General features: G+C 46.1%; 1 protein-coding gene across 1 annotated transcript in view; it reads right to left on the bottom strand.

The window, feature by feature from the left end:
- The window catches only part of LOC119445478 (monocarboxylate transporter 3-like), a 117,265-nt gene that overhangs the window by 84,436 nt on the left and 5,087 nt on the right, over positions 1-27,742 (bottom strand). The window contains exon 2 of the mRNA XM_037709760.2: positions 12,913-13,178. Within this exon, the coding sequence (XP_037565688.2) occupies positions 12,913-13,178 (266 nt within the window). The remainder of the gene's footprint in view (positions 1-12,912; positions 13,179-27,742) is intronic.

Here is a 27,742-nt window from a genome sequence, read left to right on the forward strand (position 1 = left end):
TCGGCCAATTACAGCCGCTTCCGTGCCCTGCAGCCCCGTTCGAGGTTGTTGGGATCGACCTTTACGGGCCCCTTCCGGTCACTACTGCTGGCAATCGATGGATAGTGACTGCCGTCGACCATCTGACGCGCTACGCTGAGACAGCTTCTGTGCTTACTGGCTCTGCTTCGGAAGTTGCTCACTTCGTTCTTGAAGCCATTATTCTACGCCATGGTGCTCCTCGTGTACTGCTCAGTGACCGTGGAGAAGCGTTCCTTTCCCAACTGCTAAACGAAGTTCTTCAAGCCTCCGGCACAGCCCACAAGACAGCTTCTAGCTATCACCCCCAGACTAACGGCCTGACCGAGCGGTTTCGTCGCACCCTTGCCGACATGATCGCCGCTTATATTCAACCAGACCACAAAAACTGGGATGTTCTTTTACCATTCGTCACTTTCGCCTATAACACGGCCGTGAAGCGCACAACTGGCTACTCGCCATTTTACCTCGTTTATGGACGCTCCCCTACTTTCTTTCTGGACGTTTCATTCTTCAACTCCAAGGCTAATACATCTCTATCATCGTGCGAAGAGTACATTTCCCGACTCGACCACTGTTGCCAGCTTGCTCGCCTGAACACAGAGGCCAGACAACAAGACCGGAAAAATATTTACGACGAATGCCATCGCGTTGTATCTTTTCGACCTGGTGACGAGGTCCTGCTCCTGACTCCTGTTCGCACCCCTGGTTTATGCGAAAAATTCCAGCCACGGTTCATCGGGCCGTACATAGTCCTTGGACAGAATTCGCCTGTCAACTATCGCGTCACTCCTCTTGACGCCCCCACAGACCACCGTTGCCGCAATACCGAGGTTGTCCACGTCTCCCGCATGAAGCCCTTCACGCGGCGTGCCTCGACACCTTGATGGCCGGTCAGGATGGCCGCTTTCACGTCGGGGGGAAATTAGTGTGGGCGTTTATTACGCACATCTTCCTCATCTGTATGTTATCATCATCATCCTCGCACTTTTACCTATCCTCCTCTTCGCCTGTATATGTGTTCATCATCATCGCCTGTGTGCTGCGCTGGTTCGCTGACGGGCTCCCGGGCCTAATAAACGTCGTTCCAACCGAGACGTCACAATATATATATATATATATATATATATTACCAAGAACCGCAAGACGTTTGCAAGGCAACCATAAACCTAAATAATGCATGCGTTAAAGTAGACGTAAGCCCTAAGTGGTTGCTTGCTTGAATATCATAGGCATGAATGCTTGAAACCATGTCATTGTCAGAGCACCGGCTCCCAAAACAATGAGCCAGTTATTTCTCAATGGCGCATTTGGTACTGGCGGAAGAGCTGGGGCTGTATTCATGCGCCTCGTGCATACATTGGCAATTTGTGGGTTGGGTGACTGCAGCTGCGTAACGGACTGCAGTTGTTGCAGCTACTGCAGATATTATGCTGTGGTTGTGACGTGGAGATCTCAGCGGCGAGACTTCAATCGCCATTCTTTTCAGGATAGGCTCAACTACGTGTTTTCAAGCTGATGGACATGAAGTCGTTTAACAGACACATATTTTTATTCCTTTGAGAGAATCAAGGGCACTTTTGCCGCAATGTCTAGAACTGTCACAAAAAATGTTACAATTATTGGAGAGTGTCAGTTCTGGGTGCCTGGCGCGCCGTTTTCTGTTACACGTGAAAAACGTGTTTTGCGAGTACGGGAGTCTGTGAGGCAATCGCATGAGGCCATGCAGTTGCCTGTTACTAAGCTGACGTACTTCGTGACGCCTGCTGGTTAAAGGCTGTTTCAGGTCCGCCGCCTTGGTTGTAAGCGGCGCCGCGAAACACTCCGAGAAATAATCTTGCACACAAGTACAAATGTCGAAAAAAGTGGATAGGAGCCGTAACGCCGTAGCTTAATTGATAAGGCACCGCATGCGTAACGCGAGAAATGTGGGTTCCTCTCCCACACGCGTCCACTTATTTTTTCGTCTCCTTCAGTTCCATTTTTGCCATCAATTCTAGAATTTAAATAAACAGAACAATTACTTTCAGGTATGCTTTTGGTGGCTTATTTGCCTGCTTCTTCACATGCTTGCGACCAACAAAAATTGGCAGTTTCACCCGAAGGCGACAAACTAAAGCGATAGGAAGGATTCATAAAGTGGAGCAATTTACAGTTACCCGGCTTGTGTGTAGTGAAAGCGGGACCCCATAGGTTTCTATTAATACTTGTCTTTAATCTTGCGGCTGCATTAAAACGATCGCGCACTTTCTTTGCGAGTGCCCTTGCTTCAGTCAGCAATGAGCCGTGCTATCAAACATGCAAGCACCACCTGAAAAAATGCCCACTCACAGAAAATAAAATTCTTGAACATTGGCGTACAGGGACATAGCGGGAGCCACTATAAAGGCGCTGCTGCGTTTTTGAAGAGACTCGGTATTGTGAGACGAATGATGACTGTGCACTGTGTATGATGGTATCATAAAACTTTATTACGGTCCCTCAGAACGCGCGTCAGCACGTAGCGGGCCGCTCCCACGTCGGTACAGAAAGGCTGAGCCTCTCTGCTGCGTCGCGGGCCCGATGGACCGCCCATAGCTGTGCTTCAAGATCGGAGCTGCTTAGGGCAGCCTCCCGTTTAGACGACGTGACATCGTCGCCGTCGCGCAACGCGGGGCACCGCTATAGCATATGTTCCAAGTCAGCTAGGTCTGAGCATAGCTCGCAAACATTGGTCGATTGTATCTCTGGATAGATTCTGTGTAACAGTGCGGGGTTAGATTCTGTGCAACAGTGCGGATTCTGTGTAACAGTGCTCCCCGACCTGGAGTAATCTGAGTGTTAACGCCTGTGGTCTGCTTAGTTTCCTATGTGGCGGAGGATATCGTCTCCGTCCCTTGTATAAATGTTTGGTAAGTTCGTTATATGAGGAGGGAGGGTCCCAATTGTCCATTACCTCAGCGCCGCGCCACCCGGTAGCTACGCGGTCAACGACTCCTCGCGCAGCTCTGTGGGCACAATCGTTGAGGTAGGGCGGGGCGCCCTCGATCTGCCCCATGTGTGCGGGGAACGAGATGATCGTGTGGGACTTGATGCCCTTGTCCCGCAGAATGCGCAGGATCTGCTCCGAAACGGTGCCCTTGGCGAAAGCTCGGACAGCCGTCCGCGAGTCGCTGTAGATCGTGGTCCTTCTGTCGTTCTGCAGGGTCAGGGCTATGGCCACCTGCTCTGCCACCTCGGCCGACTTCGTTCGAACAGTCGCAGAGTTCGTGATTTTCCCATCATGATCGATGCCCACCGCTACAAACGCCGTCCCGTCGGGGGGGTACCGGGCAGCATCATCAATCCCGAGCCTGTTCCCGAGCCTTGTCCAGGAGAGCCTTGGCCTTAGCTCGTGTCCACATACGCACTGTGTGGCGTATTATATTTTAATGAGACATTGAAATTGCTTATGGCTATGTGGTTCCTTTACAGGCTGTGTGACAGCCTCCACACAGAGAGGTATATATTGTTCATTCTTTTCGACTTTTTCTGCATTTCCTTTCCTCTTGCATATCACCCCTCTTCCCTTTCACTAGGACAACATAGCAAACCGGCGATACCTTCTGGTTTGCCTCCTTGACTTTGCTAGCATATATATATATATATATATATAAATTACAAGAAGCCAACAAACAATGACATGAAGGACAGCAGAGGGAAAATTACTTGCAGTACCTAATTGTATTTAAGAAATGATAAATAAACGGACAATGAAAGTAGACGGAAAAACAACTCGCCGTAAGTGGAATACGAACCCACGTCTTCGTATTACGCGTGCGATGCTCTTACCACTTGAGTTATCGCGGCGCCGCTTTCCCATCTACTTTCTGAGGTGTTTATGCTTATCTACTAGAACTTACTCTGTGACTGTTAGCCAGCGCCCCCACTCACGGCTTTGGCGATGGATGTGGAACATCCTTTCTGCCGCAGGCATCTCGTCTACGTGAACTTTTTTGGGTGAAGGAATGTGGAGGTTGTGTTTAGGTGTGCAACTGTTTCATCACCTGCTTTGTACTCACAAGCACTAGGGGAGCTGGTTGGTCACGGCCGAACTTACTGCACAAGAGTGCTTACTGGTTCACTCACGGTTTACCGAGAATTCTCATCCTTTCTGGCATTCAAATTCCGAAGGCATATCTCTTGGATTCGCAAAAGAGGGCAGAAGAGCTTGAGTGCTGGAGAATACAATTTAGCTCTAGCTAAAGCACACACATTACGTGATGTCCTTCAGCGCTTTGGGGGGCCTTTGGCATCGCGTATTGTCGGGTTTTGTGAACTGGCTCATATTTACATGATGCTTTAAAAAGTGCACAGCGCTTCCCAACATCAGCTGACAGAAGGGGAAGCTAACTTTTAGGCTGCCATCACGCTGCGTCTTCTGTATATCAGAAACTGTATGTCGCCTTCTGATTCATGGTGGTATGTCAGTAATCACGTAGGTATTTTGATAGACTGACGCTGCAACCGGAACTGGTTAAATTGTTTAGTTTCCGTCGAAGGCAACGAGAGTCACTCTTACGTCTTGATTTACTTTCTGTAAATGGTAGGACAAATTTCCCAGAAGTTTTACCAGTTCAGTTTCTTTTTCGTTACTAAGAACTGAGTACATTGGTTAGAAAGGTATAAGCAGAAGCCAGCTTTAATGACGAATTATGAAAATACCGGCAAATTTGCACCGTCTAAAAATAAACTATAAATACATCAATCTGTGATCAACGGAAAAATTTCGTGCGCACGAGAATAACCACTTGAGGTAGTTGCGCAAATTTTTCACTTAGTAAAACCAAGGTAGATTTGCTTTGGGATGACAATCATGACAGTTCAGAGCGCGAAGAAATGAGATTGAACTGCGTAGTACATGCGCCATAGGAAAATGTCACAAAAAGACAACATCAAATTCAGCCTGCCTGGAATGCATATTGCGTTGTTTGTAAATCACTTGTATCCGAAGGCCAGCGAGCAGCACCATATGGCTTCAATGCGTAGTTTCAATCTTGATAGAACATCTGAGTGCTCACAATGTGCCTGACTTGCACTGCGTTCCAGGAACTGCGCAGGCTTCTGAAATTCCTGTCCAATGAAACAAATGCGTCTAAAATTGCCTACACGTGTTGCTCTTCGTCGATGACCCAGCGCGCAATCAATTCACAAGAACGAAGTTCCTCACGGCCTGCCGTAAATGTCTATATTGTGGAACCAGCAGTGCGTGAAATACAACCGGCACAAGTATGTGATGCGGATGCCACGAGCTTTATAGAGAAATGATTGATCATCGTCGGTGGTTGCGCGTGCGATAAGTGTTCTTGTGACTGCGGCAACACAATCGGCACAGACGGTGCTGTAAGGACGGGTTAGAATTTTTAGAGAAATATTTTCTGGTATGGCGCCCTCTGATCCTACATTCTATGCGCAAGCTCCGGTGTGATGATGGGCGCGAGTGCACTGCGTGTCGACCTATGTTGAAGACAACACAGATTGGCGGCGCGAGTGCTCCAACTAACATTCGTCAAGGAAGAAGATTTAAAAAAAATTATCGGGTTTTACGTGCCAAAGGCACGATCTTATTATGAGGCACGACGTCGTGGGGGACTCCGGAATAATTTGGACCTCCTGGGGTTCTTTAACGTGCCCCTAAATTTAAGCACATGGGCGTTTTCGCATTTCGCCCCCATAGAAGTGGGGCCGCTATGGCCGGCATTTGATCCCGCGACATCGTGCTGAGCAGCCCTACACCATAGCCACTAAGCAACCGCGGCGGGTAAGGAAGAAGATGACGCGCAGCTATATACGGCACAAAACTTGAGGTGAAGCACAGCCAGCCAACACCCTCCAAGATGAAGTGGAAGAAAGAGAAACAAGGAACATTCAGGGAGAGGCCGGTGAACGTGGAAGGTGTAGCTGGAGATGGAAGATAGCGTCCGGGGTGCGGAAGCAGCGGTCCCTCGAGCTGCGAGCCTAGATGTGGTATGTGGTCGAAACAGGCCTGGGCACAAGCGCCTCATGAAATCCCTTCCGAGGCCTGCGGCTAGCGAAAGCCGTAAGGGCGTCTTGCGTCTCCAATACTTCAGTCAAGCTCCGGCCGGCGAACGCCGACAGGGTGCCCGGCCGCCACCAGCTTCCACACCAGGTCCCATGCTTTGTTTCCCTCAGTGCCAGAACGCGTGTTCTTGTGCACCTCACGCTTTTATTGCATTGCCTGAAAGTCGCGACAACATTTTGAACATTTGCATGAACATTAATGGTCGCTTAGTGGCTATATGGTGTTGGGCTGGTAAGCAGGAGGTCGCGGGATCGAATCCCGGCCACAGCGGCCACATTTAGATGTCTTCGAAATGCAGAAACACCCGTGTACTAAGATTTAGATGCACGTTAAAGAACCCCAGGTGCCCCGCCGAGGTTGCTGAGCGGCTATGATGTTGGGCTGCTGAGCACGAGGTCGTGGGATCGAATCGCGGCCACGGCGGCCGCATTTCGATGGGGGCGAAATGCGAAAACACCCGTGTACTTAGATTTAGGTGCACGTTAAAGAACCCCAGGTGGTCCAAATTTCCGGAGGCCCCACTACGGCGTGCCTCATTATCAGATCGTGGTTCTGGCACTCAAAACCCCATAATTTAATTTAATTACTATTGCTTGTTTTTCTTCGGTGTTTTGTGTTGTCTTATCTGGGGTTGTATGAATAATAGCTTGTTTTCTGTGTGGCCTACAGACCAGCGTCGCCTTTTCCGACGACTTTTATCATCAAGCTTTTTTCTATCAAAATAACCTGAACACGAAGGCACATACCTCCATGGCATGGCTATATGCAGTGTTCAAGCGCATCGTGATGTTGGTATGAAGGCGTCTCAGCTGTAGAGTCGAACAAGATGAAGACTATACCAGTTCAAATATTTTAGCTAAGATTGTGCCACGAGTCAGTGACGTGTGAGCTTTCTTCAGCGTTGTCGTGGTATTTCCGTCACCTTTCGGAACCATCAGCAGGACTCTAGTCTCTGTACATGATTTGATCGGTTGCTGTCATCGTGTTGCAGAATGTTATCGCGTTTTGTTAAAGTGAACAGACGGGGAGTTCAGACGATTCAAGCAGCAGCCGTCCGAATGTAGTGCGCATTGCAGAGGACCGATGTTATTTGTTTTCGATATTTTTGGAAACGGCAGGGGCTCGAACTATATACCATAAGATTTCTGCAGTATAGTGAGCCCGAGTTCCTATTACAGCGGTGAATAATATGGAGAATGTTAGATTTTTTATAGATGTAAATTCTCTAGAGGGCCTCACAACAAACGCCACAACAACGAAACAACGACCCGTACTACGACTAAACAACTAAGTGACCAGTACAATTATGAATTCCGTATGTACCTGCAGAATTCATATCTTTTATACGTTTTGTGAGCTCCTCTACATTGAAATGCACTAGAACACATCTGCCTGTGTCACGAATCAATTTAGGCGACCTTAACGGCTAAATTGTTGCTTAAAACGACTGCCCATAGCGGTGCTGCCACTGCCCTCCAAAGCCGCTAGTGGGTGCGGTTAGCTTGCACTATAGCGGGACGCTTAAGTAGCGTGCTGATCATAGCAATTACATTAGTCCTGCTGCACAGCTCCAGGAATGGCTGAGCTTTTTGCCGCTTGTTGCAACACAGCAGCGCGTCTGACGACTGACGAATACGCCACGGTTGACAACGACGTGATTGCTTGCTCAGAGTTAACGAACGACGACGCCATCGAAGCAAACAAGGCGGGAAGCAGGCGGGGGTTCACGAACGCAGAAGCGATGAAGAGCCTAGACGAACAACAATTTTTAACCACAACGGAGGCAATAGCAATTGTTGACGATCTGCAGCTGTACCTTGCATCACACACACAACAGAACTGTTTCTGCGGGCACTGTCACGTAGTCTGCGAAGGCGTTCTCGTGTTGCTTAGTGTGAACGTTCCATCCTACGTAACACAGTGCAGAGTCACAATTTGTCACTGAGTCCGGTGTCTTTCAAGTAACGCAGCAGTGCCTTCAGGGCGGCTCGCGCCCTTGTTTGTGTAGGCCAGTTTCCAAAGATGTTCTTTTCTGTTATTGGGCGTTTGTCCAGTTGATCTATTGTCGCTGAGAGAACTGCTCTCTGTGGGTTGAAATGAGGGAACTCACAAAGAAGGTGTGCGATTGTTTCATTACACCCGCAGAATTCACAAAGTGGGCTTTTTTATTCTTTATTTTTACTTATTTTTCTCTCCCTCTCCTTTCGCATCCCTTTACCCCTCCCCCGGTACAGGGTAGCCAACCGGAGATAACCTCTGGTTAACCTCCCTGTCTTTCCTTTACCTTTTTTTCTCTCTCTCTGTACCTTGCATAGCTCCCTGGTTTCGCCGTGAACCGTGGCTGAACCTCAATACCATAAAGAAGGCCACCTATTGCCTATATTGCCGCCTGACAATGTTTTCAGAAGAATATAGCGACTTCACTAAGTATCTCTTGAACACATGGTAAAGAAGAATTTCATTTTGCTGAACGCGCTTAGGCGGCTCTACAGGGAGCGGTACAGTGCGCAATCTTTACAACAAAGTTTCCTCTGTAACGAATAATTTAGGAAGTCCAGAGTGCTTCGATATAAAGGCATTCGACTGTATCTTGCTTTAAGATGTTACTAACAATGCATTGATTGATGAATTAGCGATTAAACAACAAATGAGAGTGAGGAAAATGTGAACATTCAGTACACTGGCGTTCAAGGCATACGTTAGCATTTACCAGCACACATTCGGTGTCATTACCAAAAGTATCTATTCTGTGTTTTTGATTACAGCCAGGTGGGCTGCTAGCATAAGCTGCAGATGTCGCGCGACTGCACATACCCATAGTTGTCGAGGGCCGATGGGATCGAGAGCACAGCGCCGGATTTCGCCCCCCATAATTGTGTCCCGCCAGCAGATCATGCTTTTACTACGACAAAATACGCATCTCAGCTTTCGTTGCTGACGGGAGCCCACTGCGTTTTATCATCGCACGCAGGGTAACACGAGGGCCGCACACACCGGTTGTGGCGGGCACGGGCCTGCACCACTTTCCGTGATATGGTGATCACGGTAGGCGTGGCGACAGTGCTTGTCTTCCTCGCAAGCACGCATAAAATCTGCTGGCTTATCTCGATGGCACCGGCCTTGCCCTCCGCCTGACATTTAAATGAGCGAGCAGTCGGCATGAGGCAGCAGCAGGACCATCAAAGGCACGCAGGACTCTATTTTCCTTGTCTCCGTTCCTTGTATAATTTAAAGTGTTTCTGCGCTCAGCCTGCACATGTTTCTCTCAGCACTATCATATTGTGTGGATGTTTCGTGCTTGCAGGCCTGCTGGGCAGTTACCTTGTCTGCGGCCATATTATCATTTACTTTCCTTCACTATCGGGCACGTTGCGTTGGGCGTAAAAAAATGGCAGTGCTGAGGCTATATACGCTCACTTTCGTGTGCATGCAAATAATTTATGGTTTATTGATTTTGAAAAATTCTAATGGCCTTCTTTCGAGAGTATTACGTTTGATGTGGTGAGGGGTGACAGGGGAGGTTGTAATCTCAAATCATATCAGTAATAAATATCAAGTCATATCTTCGTATAAACGTATTCACAGTGAATGCAGTGTATAAAAATAACACACGGTAAATTTGTCTTTTAGACTAATAAGCAGCAGCGCCCCGTAATTGAGTCAAAACTAAATAAAAAACCTAACAAGGAAAATAAAAGAATAACTGCAAGCGTCACTTTAGCCAAAGTACTCGTATACCAACCGATTAAAGAGAGGCATCACAAAATACAGACATTTCAGTAAATTTAATGAAAAAATGATTAAACTTTTGCGGTTTAACGTGCCACAATCCCGATCTGAAAAAAAGGCACGCCGTAGTAACGGACTTCGGAATAATTTTGCCCCCCCCCCCCCCCCCCACCCGGGGTTCTTTAACATGCACCCCACGCACCGCACACGGTTGCTTTTGCATTTCGCCCCCCATCGAAATGCCGCCGCCACGACTGAGATTTGATTCCGTGACCTCCTGTTTAGCAGCACAAAAAAAGCTGATATTTGTTCTTCCGCACACTTACATTGACTCTGTGGCAAACGCTCATGTAATTTGCTGCGGTCAGTTACGAAGACTATTGGGCAAAAGCTTACGAAAATTCTTCTTTTCAGTTGCCGCGACTATGTAGTAAAAGCTCATAGAAAATTGGCAGTTTCACCCAAAGGTCGAAACATTCACAGCTATAGCAAGTGTTACACTTGGGCTTGAACTTCTCGGACGGTGTTCAACGATACGCGGGTGCAGCACGTTGGCGCAATGCTGCATGCGAGACGACTTCAGCTAGTAAGTAGGAACACTGCCCTGGAAGCTACCGGGAGTCTCACAAGGCTGGTGTGACGAGGAACACCACCATCGAACATCGAGGCGTCGAAGCTCGATGGTGCACTAGATGAGACTGACGTCGGCGTTAGTCTGCACCGAGTGAAGTATTAGATAAAGCTAGCTGGACATTTACTGATCAGACCAGTGCAAGCTCAGCAATAATCCTAGTGTGCTTATAGGGAGAGTGAGCACTACGTTCATGCCAGATTCGGACGGTAGAATGCTGCCCTTGCTCCCCGAACCGAAGCATTTGAGCATAACTTTGACCATGCATTCACTTCCGCTTGGCCGTATTTGCCGCCAAACGCGCACTCCGCGTCCCCAGAGATCGTCTACGATCCACGCATGCGCCGTCATCGGTGCAGCATGACAATGGCGGCTGCTCGAGCCTAGAGTGCCCCTATAATTGCTAATGCAATGAAATTTGATCTGGTCTGTCACAACGACTATGTGGCAAACGCTCTTGAAATTTGTTCAGTTCCGTTATAGAATTTCATAGAATTTGTTCTGGTCGAAAACAGCGAATATGTAATAAAATCTCATGAAATTTGTTTCAGTGAGATATAGCGACAATGTGGAATTACCAATTACAGTTAAACCTCGATATAACGAAGTCGGTGAAATCGGCAACTTGCTATCGAAACTTCGTTGTATTGTAATTCGACCTTGCAGTCGCCGATTGAATTTTCGTACTTGCAAAGGGGTCGCAATATATTCTGAATTATCGGGCAATCGAAAAAAGAAACTAATTTGAATGAGAAAACAATTCATTTCGCTGAATTTGGGAGTCGGCGAAGAATTATGGCCCTCACTTGCCAAGGTAACATGTGCATGGCGGCACGACGAAGACTGTATGACGCCGAAGCAATGACGACGATAGCATGACAATGGTGCGATGACAATCGGACGACGAATGTATGACGGCAATTGCGTATCGATGATTATTACGAAGCATTCTCCTTTCATAACGAAGCCTACATGACGACGATGGGTCTACGGCATAACGGACTACGGCATAACGGGAGGTGCTAGATGAAACTGGAACGACGAAAATGAAGCAAGCACGATGACATCACGACAAAAGGCCCAGACCTAGTGGCCCAAGTTATTCGACAACTGTCCCACTGGTTTGGCGTAGAAGGCATGACGAGTGTCCGATGACTAAGCTGAAATAACCACGATGGAACGACCATGACGTCGTCGTCACCACGAGCACGTGCCTAGTGGCGCAAGCTGATAGACAACTTGGGACACTGTGTCGGCGTAGGAGGATAGATAGATGGATAGATAGATAGATAGGCTCAAAACTTCTGAAGTATGCAAAGAATCCCAATCGCATTATACATAACAGACAAGTCTACTAAAATCCTAGAGTACAGATACGTACTTTTAAATTGTCAAGTAAGGGCTGGATCGACTGAAAACAAGATTTAGAGTCATGCCAACGGTACAATATTACTTCCCCTGACGACGGTTGACTGCCGCTGCAGGAAAGGTCAATTGTTCTGTCGCTCAGTTCTGTCGACAGAGGTCAACCTCTGTCGCTCTTCCTCGTACTGAGAGCAGTCACATATGACATGTTTACAGATTCATGCAAATGGCACACGTCATCCACAGGAGACTCAGTGCGTCGCCTTAAGTGCACGCCGCTCGCGTAAACGCCACTGCCAGCCTGAGTCCGTGCAGAATACATGTGCAGCTTCGCTGAATTTTAGGTTACAGCCTAAATGTTATGTGAGGATCCAGTCTTTGGAGGCGTCTGTGGGGATTTTCCGGATTGTCCCAACGCCTTTATGTAACTGTGGTGTACATGACAATGAATTGTACGATAAAGAGAAGGCGCTTGCAGACTGATAGTCGCTGCTTACGATTTTAGTTTCAAGTGCAGATCACAAACTGCCTTCTCTGGAATATTATACAAATACAGAATAACGAGGACGAGTGTTGCATATTTTCTTTCAGTAGAACTACTGAACGGTTCGTCGCAGCTTGATTGCGCTCGGTGTGAGGTTGCCGCATTCAATTACAAGTCACAGGTGAGTAGTTGTATCAATATGCGCTGTTATCTTGTGAGAATTGTGCATGTAATCAGAAAAGGGCGAAAAGCTACTTCTGCGAACCAACACTTTTTTTATAAAGATGTTGCGGCATTAGCCACACTCAGCGCCTGGTACTTATCGCACCAAAACCAAGGCATCTGTGAAAGTCATTGACGCTTCGTTATATGAAGGCATAGCTTGAAAGCTGCTAAAGGTAAATGCGATGCTCGGCACACTAAATATTTTGAACCCGTCAGGGAAGTCAAGAACACTCCTCCTGTTGTATTTTTTTCCTTGCGGTCATCCGGGGTCTACCTATAGGCACCGACATCCGGTGGTGTCGAGAGTTCTCACCTAAATTGTAGCATACGAAGTAGCTGAGAAAGGCGGACAGTGAATGGCCAGTCATTTGCGTCGCGAATAACGCAGCTGTTACTCACTTCCTGAGTATATCATTATTGTGAAGACGCTCCCTGGCCAGGAAGCATCCGTGAAGTCGACGGCGAAAGTGTCCATGATTGCCACGAAGTAGAAGCCTGAGTTTATCTGCGTCGCCATGTTGAAGAAGGATGCGATAGCTGCCGCTGCTGCAATGCCCCAGTTTTTATCGATCTCCTTTCTTTGGACATTCCGTGACTGCCGCCTGACGGCACTGGACCTTCTTCGTTCTTCGCTTGCTGAGAACATGTTGAAAATATTGCTCGACCTGCAAACACAACATTCGAAAAGGTATCCAATTTGTCCAGGCTTAAGAGATGCAAATTCTAGGAGCTAGAAAAAAGCACAATGTGACTATTTGCAATATACCTGGTTACACGGCGTGTAGCTAGGCAACGAAAGAAAGAAAGGGGGGAGAGGCAGGCAAGCGCTTTGCCAGCGCTTGTCTGCGTCCCAGCTTTCGCGTCCTTTCTCTGGCTCCGCGCTGTGTACGTATAACCAGATGGAACGGCAATCAGCCCGGTCTCATACCCTGCTGCTCGTAATACCGGTTGTTTCAGTGAAGACTTATTTAAAGGTTGCCTGCAGCAGATTGCACAATTCTAGTTCATGAGCTGGTTTACTCGAAGAGGCGGACATTACTTTCACATAAATTGAAATGCACAATCAACTAATTAATAAAATTCACTGATAAAGTTTTCAACTAATTGGCCCATATTACAATGTACAAATTATAGCCAGGAGTTCGTAAGGCGGATCCACTTGGAACGAATTCTCATAAACCAGTTTCGAGATATTAATTCCCGAACTTTGCGGAGAAATGCATTGGCCTTCCAGTTACTTTTGCGCTTGAATGCATAAAACGGCGTTTTTGTAAGAAAGTAACTGGAACGCCAATGAATTTCTCTGCAAAGTTTGGGAATTAATATCTCGAAACTGGTGTCATCCTGAGATTTCGTTCCAGGTGGATCCGCCTTGAAAACTCCACGGCTAGAATTTGTAAATTGCAATATTGGCCATAAGGTAATTAGTTAAAGATATAATTATTGAATTTTTATTGATTAGTCGATTATGCATTTAAATTTTTTGCGCAAGTAATGTCCGTCTATTCGAGTAGGCCAGCTCATGAACTTGAATTGTGCTATCTGCCACAGGCAACCTTTAAAAATTTTTGAAAATGTTCGCTGAAACACCCTGTTTAAACCGGATATTTAGGTAACTTATATAAAAAGTGAAGTTCTAAAAGCGAGTATACGGGTAGTGTTTTCATTATTATCATCAGCAGCAGAACCAGCAGCAGCCTTTTTATGTCAACTGCAGTACAGACTATTTTATAATTTCCCAATTTCATAACTCCAGCTACTTCTCTGTCGTCCACGCCAACGCTTCCTTTCTCTTGGCACCTTGTATGTAACCATAATAGAGGTAGATATGTATTTATTGCATCCTGGAGAGGTTTGCCGTAATTTCAGAGAACGACATAATGGTACCGAATACACACTCTAAGCATTCTCTATTGTACCCATTGCGACGTTGTGAAAATAAATGTTGGCGTGTTCTTACAGACTCCGCATGTGCTGTACGCGAACAACTTTCGAAGTTTGTTTTGGAGATGGAAAATAAGTCGCATTTCTATTGTTTTCATTCCAGCAGGTATGAAAACGGTGGCGTCAAAATTTTTAGGATAGAGCGGCTTTTTCACCACAGATAGGCGTGCACTTTAAAAACAACTACTTCGGCATTTATTTACAGAAGCGTTCCGTTTATTTATTAAGGTGGGTAAAATCTGTAGGACGCGTGCGTAAATCTCATATTAGATAGCCAGCACACACCACTTGCACAACAGTCACATTGGCTGTTTCTACTCTTTTGCTGAACGCTAATACAACCAAATACCAGTCCCCTGTCTAGATTATAATCACTGAAAGGCCTGAAGTTGCTTACGCTCTTCGCTGCTCGCTATTCCTAAATTATCGGTTTACCTGCTACTTCCCAGAAAACCACATACGTTCAGCACCTACCATGAGATGTTCTTGGTAACACCTAGATATTTGAAATGTACGTAATATCCCATATAGTGCGCACATGTCAAATTTGTGTTGCATAGGTGGTGTGCTTCGATGGTCATGGAGATGCGTGACTGCCCCAATATTAGGGAATTCAGCGGAGTGTTTGATACATTGAGTATTACGGTCGTAGCAGGTGCTGTGTGACAGATGCAACGGACAGAACGCCCACACAGGAAAGTAAGATACATCGCGTGCATGCGCTGGCTCGTTCTTGGCATACCACCAGGAACATAGCGGCATATTGAATTGAGGAAAGCTTAAAAGTTGTATTGTGTCCCAAAATGGTGCAAAGTAGATGTACACATTTGAGCTGCGCGCATGAAAGTTTCGGCATATAATTTGAACAAATGTGACAGCATAATTCTCATATAGGGAAACTGGATAATAAAGCCTCTGGAAGAACAACTAGTCTTGTGGGGACCGAAAAAGGTCTTTATGTGAAGTTACAATATGCATTAGAGGTTATGTGATGAAATCTCCCAGCCCCCTCTTCTTAGGTCAACGCAACATACTCTAGATGTCTTGAATTTTTCTGACATAAACGTAGCTATCTGTAACGTCTAGTAAATGTCGATGTTAGAATTAAACATAACGACCTAATTGGTTCATCGCAAGATGCATTTGTGGTTAACTGGGTGGCGAGAGCCAAATTGGGCTTGCAGGTGGGAGCTCCCTCCTTGGTTGTACAGTGTGTGCTCCCTCTTGCCCTTCGCTCAACGCAGAGCAGCTGGCTAGAGGAATATACCTCAGGCCGACCTCTCTGCATTTCGTATCATTAAACTTCTCTCTCTCTCTCTCTAGGGTGGGCGAAAGAGAAACATGATGTGAGGCGAAACGGGGGGATAACATCACGGCACTTTGTAACGGATCTGAAAACGTTATCGTAGCACGGGAGGTGAAAGAAAAATTTACGTTAGCTATTTTATAGATCTAAAGCGTGCATGTTCAAGTCACGTTCAAGAAAGTCATGTTCATGTTCCTCAAGGGCTTGTTACCATTCGTAGAAGAGGACGAATGCTACGCTTTAATCTGATTCTTTTAATGATGAATATCCGTGGAAAGAAATGAGGCTGGTTCTGCGGAACATGCAGAAATCGCAGGGAGTACGTCATGGAAGCGTCCGAAGTCCTCCATTGTCTATCGCGGTAACGACATTATTACCACAGCATTTTCCATGCAGTGCTCTATATCCACAGATGATGCGATTATGTACAGCTGGACGTAGGCATGTTTTATCGAAACTATTTGCCAAATATTGCAGGCCGCATTAACTGTAGTGAATAATTTTATTCTTGAGGATGACATAAAAGCCATGGCTGAAAAATCAGAAGGCCAGTCAAGCCATCAAGTGATTAAAATATTTTTGAATATGAAACTATATCAGCCGTCCCACTGAATAAAAATTGCCGAGTAATACACAGAGAGTGCATCGGTTCTTTTATGGTACCGCTCCTCAACGAATTGTTTTCACCTCAAACTGAAAGAAAAAGGATGTAGCCTGCATGGGCCAGCCAAATGTAATCAAGATTCTTAGGTACCTTGTTGGCCTTTTGTTTTTACTGGACTGCCGTTTGGTTTCCGTCACCTAACCCTAAACCACTACCATGCAAATAATTGTCCAGAGGTGGTTAGCCTGCTCTAAGAAACGCGAAAGGTGCCTGTCGGTGGAAGTCTTCACTTCCTGGATTTTCGATTGCTTTTACACTGTAACCCGGCATATTCTCGATATACGAGCCACGTGCCAATAATGCCGTGCTGCCTTACAACTCGGCCCACTCAAAACTAGTTAAAAGAGCATTGTTATGATGCGTTTCTTGAATGACTTGCTCTAATCTTGTTAACATCTGATTTATGTTTATTTCAAAGCACAAAGGACCAGCTTAGCGGATGGACGTCATCCCGAGAGTGTTCTGCTTGCAGTAGCAGAAGTGGGTTCGGGGAGAGAATGAAAAAAACGTCCTGGCGCTTCGCCTGTAGCCACGGAGAAACAAAAATTGGCTTTGATACCTTACATGTACCGCGTCTATCACACTTTGACAGAAGCTACGACAAACTCTATCGTGAAGTTGGTGTGCTCTGCGCCGAATCAGCTACGAGGGCTGGGCCGTCACTAGGCCCTTTTTTTTGCAGTCGATCGCAATTGTGAAAAAACTCCCAAGACCATATTTGTTCGCTTTGCAGAGCAGGCCACTTAATGCATAGCGTTATCGTGTGGTCGTGACTATGCGGTCCAAACAGGTAGATGCGTAAATGAACAGCATCGCAACCACCTTGGTAAGAACATTGGAGGCTTTTTCCTGCATTGCGGAGTGTGAGGCTGTCGACTATTTTTCGAATGGATCATGATTTTCGGGAAAACCCGTAACCAGCTAATCAAAAAGATTATAGAGACGGAATTGATAGATACGCTTGATGAATGCTATGTGTAAATGATCAGTTGAGGTATCAGCGAAAAAAAGAACTTTGATTCGTCATCTCATGAAATGTGAATTAAGTGGGCATGAGCAGCTATAACTCTGTATGTGATACGGTTTGCCTCAGTAAATAATCAGTTGAAAGTCGGCGCTACTTGCTTGTATCCCCGTCTCCCTCATTTCTTCCCCTTGCTTATTGCACACTATGCACCTGAAGACGAGGGATGCAATAACATTAAGCTATTCCAGTCTGGTTTCATTTGATAACTGAGCATGAAGGCGAATGAATTAATAAGAAGCCAGCGTTAAGGAGTGAAAAAGCACCATAGAAAAGAGGAAGAAAGAGAAGTCGTATTTGGAACTTTTCAACATCCAGGAAGCTCCACCTCAGCCAACGAATACGATTGGACTAGAGACGTGACTGAATACTATACTCGTTACTGACAACGAACGGCCACATTTCAAAGTGACGGAACCGGACCCAGTTCTGGCCCTTTATGTCTCTGTGCAATTGGACAGGGGCCAAGGAATTAAATATAAGTGCCTACGTGCATGACAGATTAGGTTTAGCAATGCTTCACAATAGACACGTATAGCAGTGCGTTGCTTACGCTCCGCTCCACTAACGCTTCACGCACTAAGCTGGCTCCGTGAACTGCGTTGATTTCGCTTATTTGACACGCGCGTCTTGCCAAGACGCTGACCAAGCCCTCTCAGCGTGGCTGTAAAACGACAAAGCAAGCAGTGGACGCACCCTAACGCTCCGCTCAAACGGCTTCGTAACAGAGAGAGGGCAGCGTTCTTCGTTGAAGTTCGTTCCGCTGCCGATGTGAGCGTTGTGCGCCGGCACATTAGCGTTCCCGCTAGCGTTCCGCTGAGCGGCTGTACGCAAATCGTTAGGATACGCCGAGCGGAGCGGACTGTGAACACTCTGCTAAATCGGTCTAATGCCTTGTTGTGCGCTGTAGCCCAGCTGTGAACCAGACGTGCTCCTGTACATTGGTCGCTTATGTCGCTACTGGCAGAGTTAGTTGCTCTGTGCTATGGACTGACCACTCTTTTGCTTCTCGTGAAGGTGCACCTATCTCCACGCATCATTCTGAACTCTAACTCAACGCAAGCTGTTCGCTCCCTCAATCGCGTAGACCACTCAGTTACTGCAGTGACGGACGTTCAACGCTGTCCGCCAGCTTGTCTATGACGTGCCAGAGTCTGATGGATTGGACGACCTAGAGTACTCGCATATGCTGCTGGAGATATCGCCTTTCTTCCTCTGACGGTTTTGTATTTACAGCGTTTGCTCAAGCTTCCATGCGTTTAAAGAATTGACATTCGCGAATAGATATTTCAACGCACCACGCAAGGTATAATACCTCCGGGCGGTTCTGACTTCCCGGGTGGCTTCACCCGGTAGGTCAGAATAGAAGGTTTCGATCCGAAAGGTTCGCGTGAGTGCGGCCGTCACCCCATCCATCCGCACAGAGTGGGGATGTACTGACGACTTTTCGACCGACCCATCCTGTTCTTCGCCAGCGCAAGAGGCACCACATGCTGTGGGTATGTCCAAGGATTATTCCGTCCGTTTAGGTCATCTTCATCGTGTACAGCTTATTCCAACGGGTCGCCAGGCTTTCCCAACTGAGCTCATGAACAGCATTTCCGCTCTTTTTAATGCGCTAGCATTCTTAAGGTACTTCAGGAACTTCCTGGGTGCTATCTATCTATCTATCTATCTATCTATCTATCTATCTATCTATCTATCTATCTATCTATCTATCTATCTATCTATCTATCTATCTATCTATCTATGTGCTTTTCTGTCTACATGGTTCACTGATAAGTCTGTGGTACAACGGGCAGCGGATCGAGCTCATGTGCTGAGGGAACGGTGTTCGAAACCAACCGTCGAATCAGCTTGGGTCACGGAGTTTATAATAATGTGCAAATATGTTCTGCTCTTTAACGAACCTCTATGACGTCGACTTGGAGCACTGGGTATGCGCCACTCGGCCAGTATCACGGCATTCAATGAACCTCTTTGATGCCAACTTGCATCACTGGGTGTCATTGAGCGGCACACACTAGTAGTTGTGTGCCACTCTTCAATAAACGTCGAACGTTGTTGAGGCCAACTTGGGTACCTAGGTATGGGCCGCTGGGGATGTGCTACTCTACAAGTACGAAGATCTACTGCATTAGAGGGACACTAAAGCAAAACACTAAATCAGTTTAGACGGATAAAGCGTTCTTTGAAAGCTGTGTTGTCGTTAACTTCGAAACAATAGGTTGATTATTAGAAGATGAAACGAAGATCGAAGTTTCAGTTTGTGAATTTCGCGCCGAAACACCAACGCTGGTACGTCGCTGTGACGTCACGGATTTCAAGATAATTTTTCGTATTTCGGTCGCATTGGCCCAGCAAAAGTTCTCGAAACTCGCCATGGTCAATAGTTGGCCCCTTCAGCCTTTACCGCTAAGGAATTGACTATACCCTAGAAGACGCTGTCAAAATCCATGACGTCACAGCGAGCTAGTGTGGGAACTTGAAGGAGGCATGACCAGCCGTCTTTCGCTATTGCGCATTTTCTGGCTTACCAAAGGACCCTATCTGGGTAACAGTGGTCTTTTTGATATTGTGGAAGGATAATTTACTGACGCCGAAGAAATCAATTTTCTCTTTACTGTCCCTTTCAATTTTCCTGATGCTCAGCGGAATCGAACCCACGTCACAAGGATTCCTCGAGAACAACAAACATACGCTTTAGCAGGCTGCACCATGAATGCGCTTGTATGTGCCGCTCTTCAATGCCCTTCAATTACTGTCTCGCCAACTTGGGTCGCTGAGTCTGTGTGACTGAGTGTGCGGCTAGCGAGGCAACAATTGTCAGCGTGCGCCGGCACTGGCGCGCCACGCTTCTAGTCTCAAAGGCCACGCGCGGACTGCTCTGCAGTGGCACTAGATGGCGCAGCGTGTGCAGAAAGAAGCGAGAGAGAGGAGCCCGGCAGCGGCAAGACGTGTTCCTCGCCACTCATTTCGGAGGCCAGCTGCGAGCTTCGCCGCGGCGGCACTAGATGGCGCCGATTGTTCTCTGGATAGCGCGACAAAGGAATCCCACTGCAGCGTACACCTCATACATAAGTCGTTTCGATGGCGGCAATACCTTGTGTCGCATATTTCCTCAATGCTAAACGGATTACCGTCGACAGTCATTGTGAGTTGGGTTGTAGCCCAATATTTTATACGAACCAATGCTGCTCGAAACAGTGCAAGACTTAGAGCCCATAATATTGCGCCAGTTAAAGTGTCTCTATCACTTGTCTGCAATATCGGCAAAGCTGCAACGTTTTTGTAAAAGACAGACAAGCGTAAAAATAAGGCAAACGTCAATCAGAGCATCAGAACTTTGTGTGATTGTTGATGAGGATGCGCCTTGAGTAGCGACCGCATATATAGTTGTGCATTGATTGAAGCAAATTCTACATCTAGACAAGTCTGAGCATACCGGAGAAATAATTAAAATGTTACAGATTTCGTCTCTGGCTCATAGCCAACCTTTTTAATAGCGGCCAGAATAGTGACATAAGAACCTTCCGTTAAAAAAAAGAAACTGTGGAGTAGACAGGAACATATGGTATTTATGTGGATCTGTTTGACAGGTCTCTGATAAAAAGAGCATCTGTCAGTAAAACACTTTTGCCTGCCCGTTTCGATGAGACGTAGAGGCAAGCAGTCTGCATACAGATGTCGTGGTAAGTACTCTGCGTACAGGATCAGGCAGCGTTCTTATTTCATGGGAAACGTTCAATGTTGTCGGAAAAATATAGTCTGAGGAAAAAAAGGGAAACTTATTTTTGGTACTTTTTGATATCGAAAATGTTGTTTTCTTCTTTTTTGATGCAGTGTACCTACAGTGGCAGTAATATTTACATTTGTAACTGGCCCAATGAATTCTGATCTGTCCGACATGCCTAAACCTCCATACAGACCTCCTACATGCATAGTTGAGAAATACAAGCGTCCTGCTTGCTTGGTGCCAGCTTTGATCACGCGTGTGCGAGCAGGCTACGAGGATTGTTGCAAAGACGGACATTGTCTCAGGCGCGCGTAGTGGCTTGAACCGAAATCCGGGTAAAATAAATTCTAGAAATGTTCAGGCAAAGTTGGCTCGAGGATCCTTTGTTAAAGGGGTAATTTTCTTTAAGAAAACGTGGCCGCTACTAGATCTTCACAATTTTGTGCCATCAGTGTCTGTTTGGAATCGGCATGCTCGGGTATGAAAAACACAACCTTGGTGATATATTTAATTTAACGCGGCTGTGTATGATCCTTGAAAGGTACTTATGTGGAGTGGACGTATACCTGCTCATTTACGGATTGCGAGCTAGACTAAAATAATACAAGCTTTGAAAGCGTAAAGGCCGCACAAGCTTTTTGTATGAAACTTAGAAAAGAAACATTTCATTAGGGCACTGTTCGTGATTTTTCTACTTTTCTTATTAAGACTGACAGCCGCAGAAGAGCACATGTGGGACTCAATCGTGTCTGTTGGGTGCATGCTAGTCGAATGTGCCTTAATTTGCGCTTAGATAAGCTTTTAGGGAAGCGCTTGAAACTGTAGTGCTCTGAAAGCTATTTTCCTTTCGAAAGTTCTGCACGTCATACGCCCTGTGGGAATCGGTGAAAGCGACACTTTCATAACCCATCAAGGCAAAGTGGCACTTTAAGAAGAGAAACTCGCTGCAGGTTTCAGTGACGAAAGCGTCCCGTACAGCGAATGGAAGTTTTATTCAACACAAAAGCATGTCGAATCACAAGGCGCGACGTGCTCTACCTTATAGCGAGAGGCGCAGCGAATTGTATGTATGTCTTGTGGCATGATTTCCCTGAGTTATGGGAGCGCGGCGTTTTGGCGTCAGCGTGCAGCTGCTCATTGGATAGCGGTGAGATTATCTCGAAAGGGTAGGAAGCAGCATAAGTAGTATAAAATCATGTGAACATATTTTTCGGTACATGGGAAACGCTTTGGGAATACATTTGTTCATGTTTGAAAGGAGGATTTTCCTATCTCACAAAGGAAATAAAGGACCTTTTAGCCTTGAAATGCGGGGAAAATACACATGAAATAATGGAAAGCTGCGACCAGGCGGATAGTGAGTCAAGGTACAACCATAAAAGTTGCTGCACGTGGTGCGAACTCAGCTAATATTTAGTGCATATAGTAGACAACGGATATAAAAAAATGAACAGATCGTAAAAGCCTCAACTATCTCCGAAATGCTTGGGTTCGTAGGCTTTCTGTCGTGCTGATGTTTCTCGCGAACTTGTTTTAAACACTGCAAAAAACAAGGAAAAAAAAAACAAGGAGGACGACGCCCCCGTTCTTACGGTGGTGGATGTGGCAACGTTCAACCGGTATTGCTACGGATGAGCGTTCGTTGTTTCACTCCGCTAAAATCCCCGCTCTGTGATTGTCGGGCTCACGACGACGCTTCAGGAAAAGCTCTGTACGCCGCTTTCCTTTTGCGTTAGAGATAATGTGAACATTTTATATCTAATGCTGCATGAAGTTACCGTGTTCTCCTTATACAAGTAGTACCCTGAGTGCGAGAAGCTGATGGTTCAACTACAGTTAATCACTTTAATGCAGCATTCATTTCCCCGTCGTAATCGTTTAGGTTTGTGTGCAACAATTTAAAAGGTCGGCATAAAATTTTCTTCATAACAATAAGAAATTACCGTGAACGTCCGCATTTTCCTGCGGGAATAAAGAACAATGAGGTATCACGGCACCTTGAGTGAAGCTCTTTAATTCCGTGAAACAAGTCAATGACAGAGGGCAAACCATCACATGTATAAATTTTCTACAAACGCCAAATGCAGACATCTGAAAGACGTCCGACACACACGCGACGCACTACCACAATCAAGTGTATCAATTTATATCGCCACGAGTCTGTAAGCCTCGTAGTGCCTAGTCAATAGCCAACGGAGGACGTCAATAAAAGCAAAACTGTCAATTCAAGATAACAAGGAAACGAATGTAATGACAATGTTTCAAAATTAGCATGCGATTCTACGGGTGCCGAAGCGACTTCGCACACAGCGAGCATTCACAGCCATAAAACGCTGCACCAGTTTCAGAGAGCAAAAAAAAAAAAAAAAACAGAATTAACTTCGTGCGAAGTAGTCGTAGTATTTGAAGGATTTATTCCATCTGGGCATGGCACTTAGCCACCCACGTAACACCGATAAAGTGCGCAGCGGTACGTTTTTTGAACCGCACTGCTTGCTCAGCGCCCAAGCATTGCCTCTAGGTTTGGAAACGGAGCTACATTACCGATCTGTCAAAGGAATCCCCACACTCGGAGTCGGCCCGTGCTCTAGTAAATCAGGTGCCTGTGCTAGAGCAGAACGTTGAACGACCTTCCATATATAGCAACGACGTGATCTATACATAACTGCGCTAACCACCAGGTTCGTATCGTTCATCAAGAAGTTTTATTTACAGAGCGTCCTCCCGTTTTTTCTTGAGTGAGAAACTCGTACACATATACACAAAAAATCACCAGCCCTTCCCCTGTCCAGAAAATGGGGGTAAGCGAAGCTTGTTGTGTGTGTATCTGACCTTCGTCAGGGTAACGTAAAGTTCACGGCGTGTCACGGTAATAATACAAAAACGTTTATTAAATGTATGCATTGAGGGAAGGAAACGTACAACGCAACCGAAGGAAAAGTTGCACGGAAGGGAAACAAAAGTAGAAGGAAAGAGAACGAAAAGTAGTAGGAAAGGGCAAGGGAAAGTAGTAGGTCAAGTAAACACACGACAACCTTCGCTTACCCTTACTTTTTTGACAGGGCAAGGGCTGGTGATTTTCTACCTTCTTTCTTTCTTTCTTTCTCTCTCTTTCTGTTTTTCTCTCTCTCTCTTCTTCTTTCTTTCTATCTCTCTTTCTTTCTATCTCTCTCTTTTCTCTTTAATTCTCTTTTCTATCTTTATATCTCTCTTTGTTTCTATCTCTCTCTTTCTCCATTTATTTCTCTTTTTCTGTCCCTCTTTCTTTCTCTCTCTCTTTCTCTCTTTCTTTTATGTCCCTGGTAGGTGCCATTAAGCTTGGCCGCTTTCTGCACTATCACCAGGATCGGCCCACTTTTCAGCGTGACACCACCACCACCGCCGACGCTTATGAACCTGTAAAGCTTCGCTTAAAACGGTTGCTTGTCCTCTGGCTTTTGTGACGTGTAACCAAGCACCATAACGAAATCCGAAGTTGGCATGCATGTGCGACAATAAGACGCCGACGCTCGAGCAGTGGCTGCTGTTGTCATAGCTACGCGGCACTTTTAAAACAACACACCGGACGCTGTTAGCATGCCTACACTGATATAGAAGCCACATTTCACGTACAGAAATACACAAGTCAATGTCGTGCGAAGCCAAAGCACTATCACAAACCTGTGCCGCCATCGTAAATCGGCCAACAGCTTCGGCGTCATACTTAGGCATTTTCCAGCATTTGAGAGCGCTGCTCTTGCGGTCATATTTGTGACCACAATTATCACAGCCAACATATACAACGCTGACATAGAGAGCGCTGTAGCAACAACTAAAACACTTTCTCGAAGGCAGTAGGCAAAAAAAAAAGACCTACAGGGCGATGGCGTTCAATGCACTTCACAAATGTAAAGAAACCATTTGCCATAAGCACCGGCGACTCGCTAAGTGCCGGCGCTGCTCATGGCCGTATGGGAATCGGCCACGCAACTAACTGGTTTCGGCAGGCATGACCTCCGAGATCGCACGCTTTTAGGCGCGTGCAATCTCTGAGGCCACGTGGTTGGTGACGGTTTCAAAACTCCCTTTGTGCGATTCCCACAAAAGAACAAGTTTTTAAAGACAACGTAAACTGATGGTATGTCACTTTTATAATCCCGCAGGTAGCGACCGGAATATCGTTATATTGCTCCCATACATCAGTGTAAACATTAAAGGATCGGGAGTTTTTAGGCCACATCAGCTACGCAAACTCCCACATAGGCTTATTTTTGTTTACAGTGAAATAACAAAGTAGCCTATATGAGAGTTTTAGCAGGTGATGTGCCCTAGGTACTCCACTATCCTTCAATAGCTACTCGGCTATATGGCAGAAAATAGGGATAAATTGTTACTTTTCACCAGTCGCAAACTACGGGTGCAGAAAAGGGACATGACATGCTTTTGTTTCTTCGAAATCTAGTTCTTTTGTAGGAGCACGCCGCAGAGAGCTCTGAGAAACGGCCCCTATCAGAAGAGGGTGGTTACGTAAGCGCTGCCTATAAGGCTGAGCGGAGCGCCGGAAATTGGAGGTAGTGGGGTGCTTATAGCACATTAAACTCATGGCTGGAATGTTTGTTTACATCTGTGGAGTGTTATTTTTTTCGTTTGGTTTGCCACCCGGCATAACATCATAATGGGGTCAATTTGGGATCCGCATACGAAGGTTAACATCGATGCTCTCGAGAGGATCCAGCGGAAAGCTATCCGGTTTATCTATTCAAAGTATCAACGGACAGACTTCCCGACCAACTTAATGCGTCAACATGGCATGCAAACATTGCAGCTTCGGCGCAAGATTCAGGGATTAAAGTTTCTTTTTCAGCTCAAGCACAGGAAACTAGCTTTAAATCCAGAGGATTACATATCGCCCCTCTTACCTGAGAAACAAGGCATCGCCACGCTGAGTCCCTTACCCGTTTCAGCGTCAGAACTAATACGTTCATATTTTCTTTTTTTCTACGCACGGTAAATGAGTGGCATGTTCTTCCATCGGTGCGGTTACACAGCACTGATATAATTGAGCAAATGGTTACGACGTAGTGGTTCTTTTTCTTTAAAAATAAATTATGGGGTTTTACGTGCCAAAACCACGATCTGATTATGAGGCACGCCGTAGTGGGGGACTCCAGAAATTTGGACTTACTGGGGTTCTTTAAAGTGCACCCAAACCTAAGTACATGGGTGTTTTCGCATGTCGCCCGCATCGAAATGTGGCCGCCGGGGCCAGGATTCGATCCCGCGACCTCGTGCTCCGCAGCCCAACACCATAGCCACTTTGCAACCACGGCGGGTTTGTTTTTGCTTTGTTGTACCTTACGTTGGTAGCCTTCTGCTTTGTTGGTACCTTGTTACCTTATACATATCCGTCATCATTTGCTCATTTGTCATTTGGATGTTGTTGCCTTCTTTGTGGTACAGTATTTGGTATTCCTTTTACTAGCCTGATTGTATACCTATAACCTAACAATTCGGTCCTTTATTGTAGAGCTGATAGGTTTGTAAAGGCACCCTCTTTTAGTTCGTTTTTGTTATCGACCATACTACCTTATTTGTTTTTGTTGTTGTTGTAGTACTTGCCGTAATTATATTGATGCATCTGTATTGTATGTACAATTGTATTACTTGAATGTATCTATATCGACTCCTGCTAGGGCCTCCTTATGGCGTGCAGTATTATCCAAATGAATAAAATAAATGAAAATATAAGCATGCAGGCCCGTTTCATAGAGATACTGCAACAGCGACTTATATAATGCGTTGTCCATAATGTGCTCTAGCGTTTCATGTAACGTTTTTCCTACTGCCTTCCACAGGCTGCTGTATAAGTGAGCCTGTCTCTCGGTTTTGCGTATTTAACGGTGATTATGTTAGCCAAAATACAAGAGGGGCGTTTCCAAGGGCCTGTAGAAGCTCCCGTATGACGCTGTAGTTGACGGTAGACCTTTAATATCGGAAAAGGTCCGTGCCTATGCTTTCGTTTTGTGGGACTTCGACTTGTGCGTTTTAGTTCCTGAAAGGCGGTTTATACAGTCGAGCCGACTTATAGCGATCCCTTTTACATCACTTTTTTGGCTACTGCGAATAGTTTCTCCACACCCAAATCGTTTTCCAAGGACCATATGAGAAAGAGAGAGATAGAAGTTTAATGATACGAAATGCAGAAAGGTCGGCCTGAGGTACATTCCTTTAGCCAGCTACTTTGCGTTGGGCGAAGAGGGAAAGGAAGAGGGAAAGAGAGAGGGAAGAAAGAGACGCATGATTGGCGACGATGACGACAGGAGGAGGATGTAAAACATTTAGCAAGCAATTTGATCTACTCAAAACATACACTCCAGGATCGTACTTTTTAAATGCCGGAACGTGCACCGCGTTTGCCGACGCCATCACATGATTGCCGAGAGAGTATACCCCCCGTATTCATAAACGCTCCTCGACTTGAACTTGACTTGCCACCGCTTTGGGCAGCGCGTTCGAAACGCGTTGAAGGTAAGGCGGAGAGGCCACAGCGTCTTACACCAGCTTCTTACACGGGCC

The sequence above is a fragment of the Dermacentor silvarum genome, chromosome 3 (assembly GCF_013339745.2).
Source record: "Dermacentor silvarum isolate Dsil-2018 chromosome 3, BIME_Dsil_1.4, whole genome shotgun sequence".
Lineage (NCBI taxonomy): Eukaryota > Metazoa > Arthropoda > Arachnida > Ixodida > Ixodidae > Dermacentor > Dermacentor silvarum.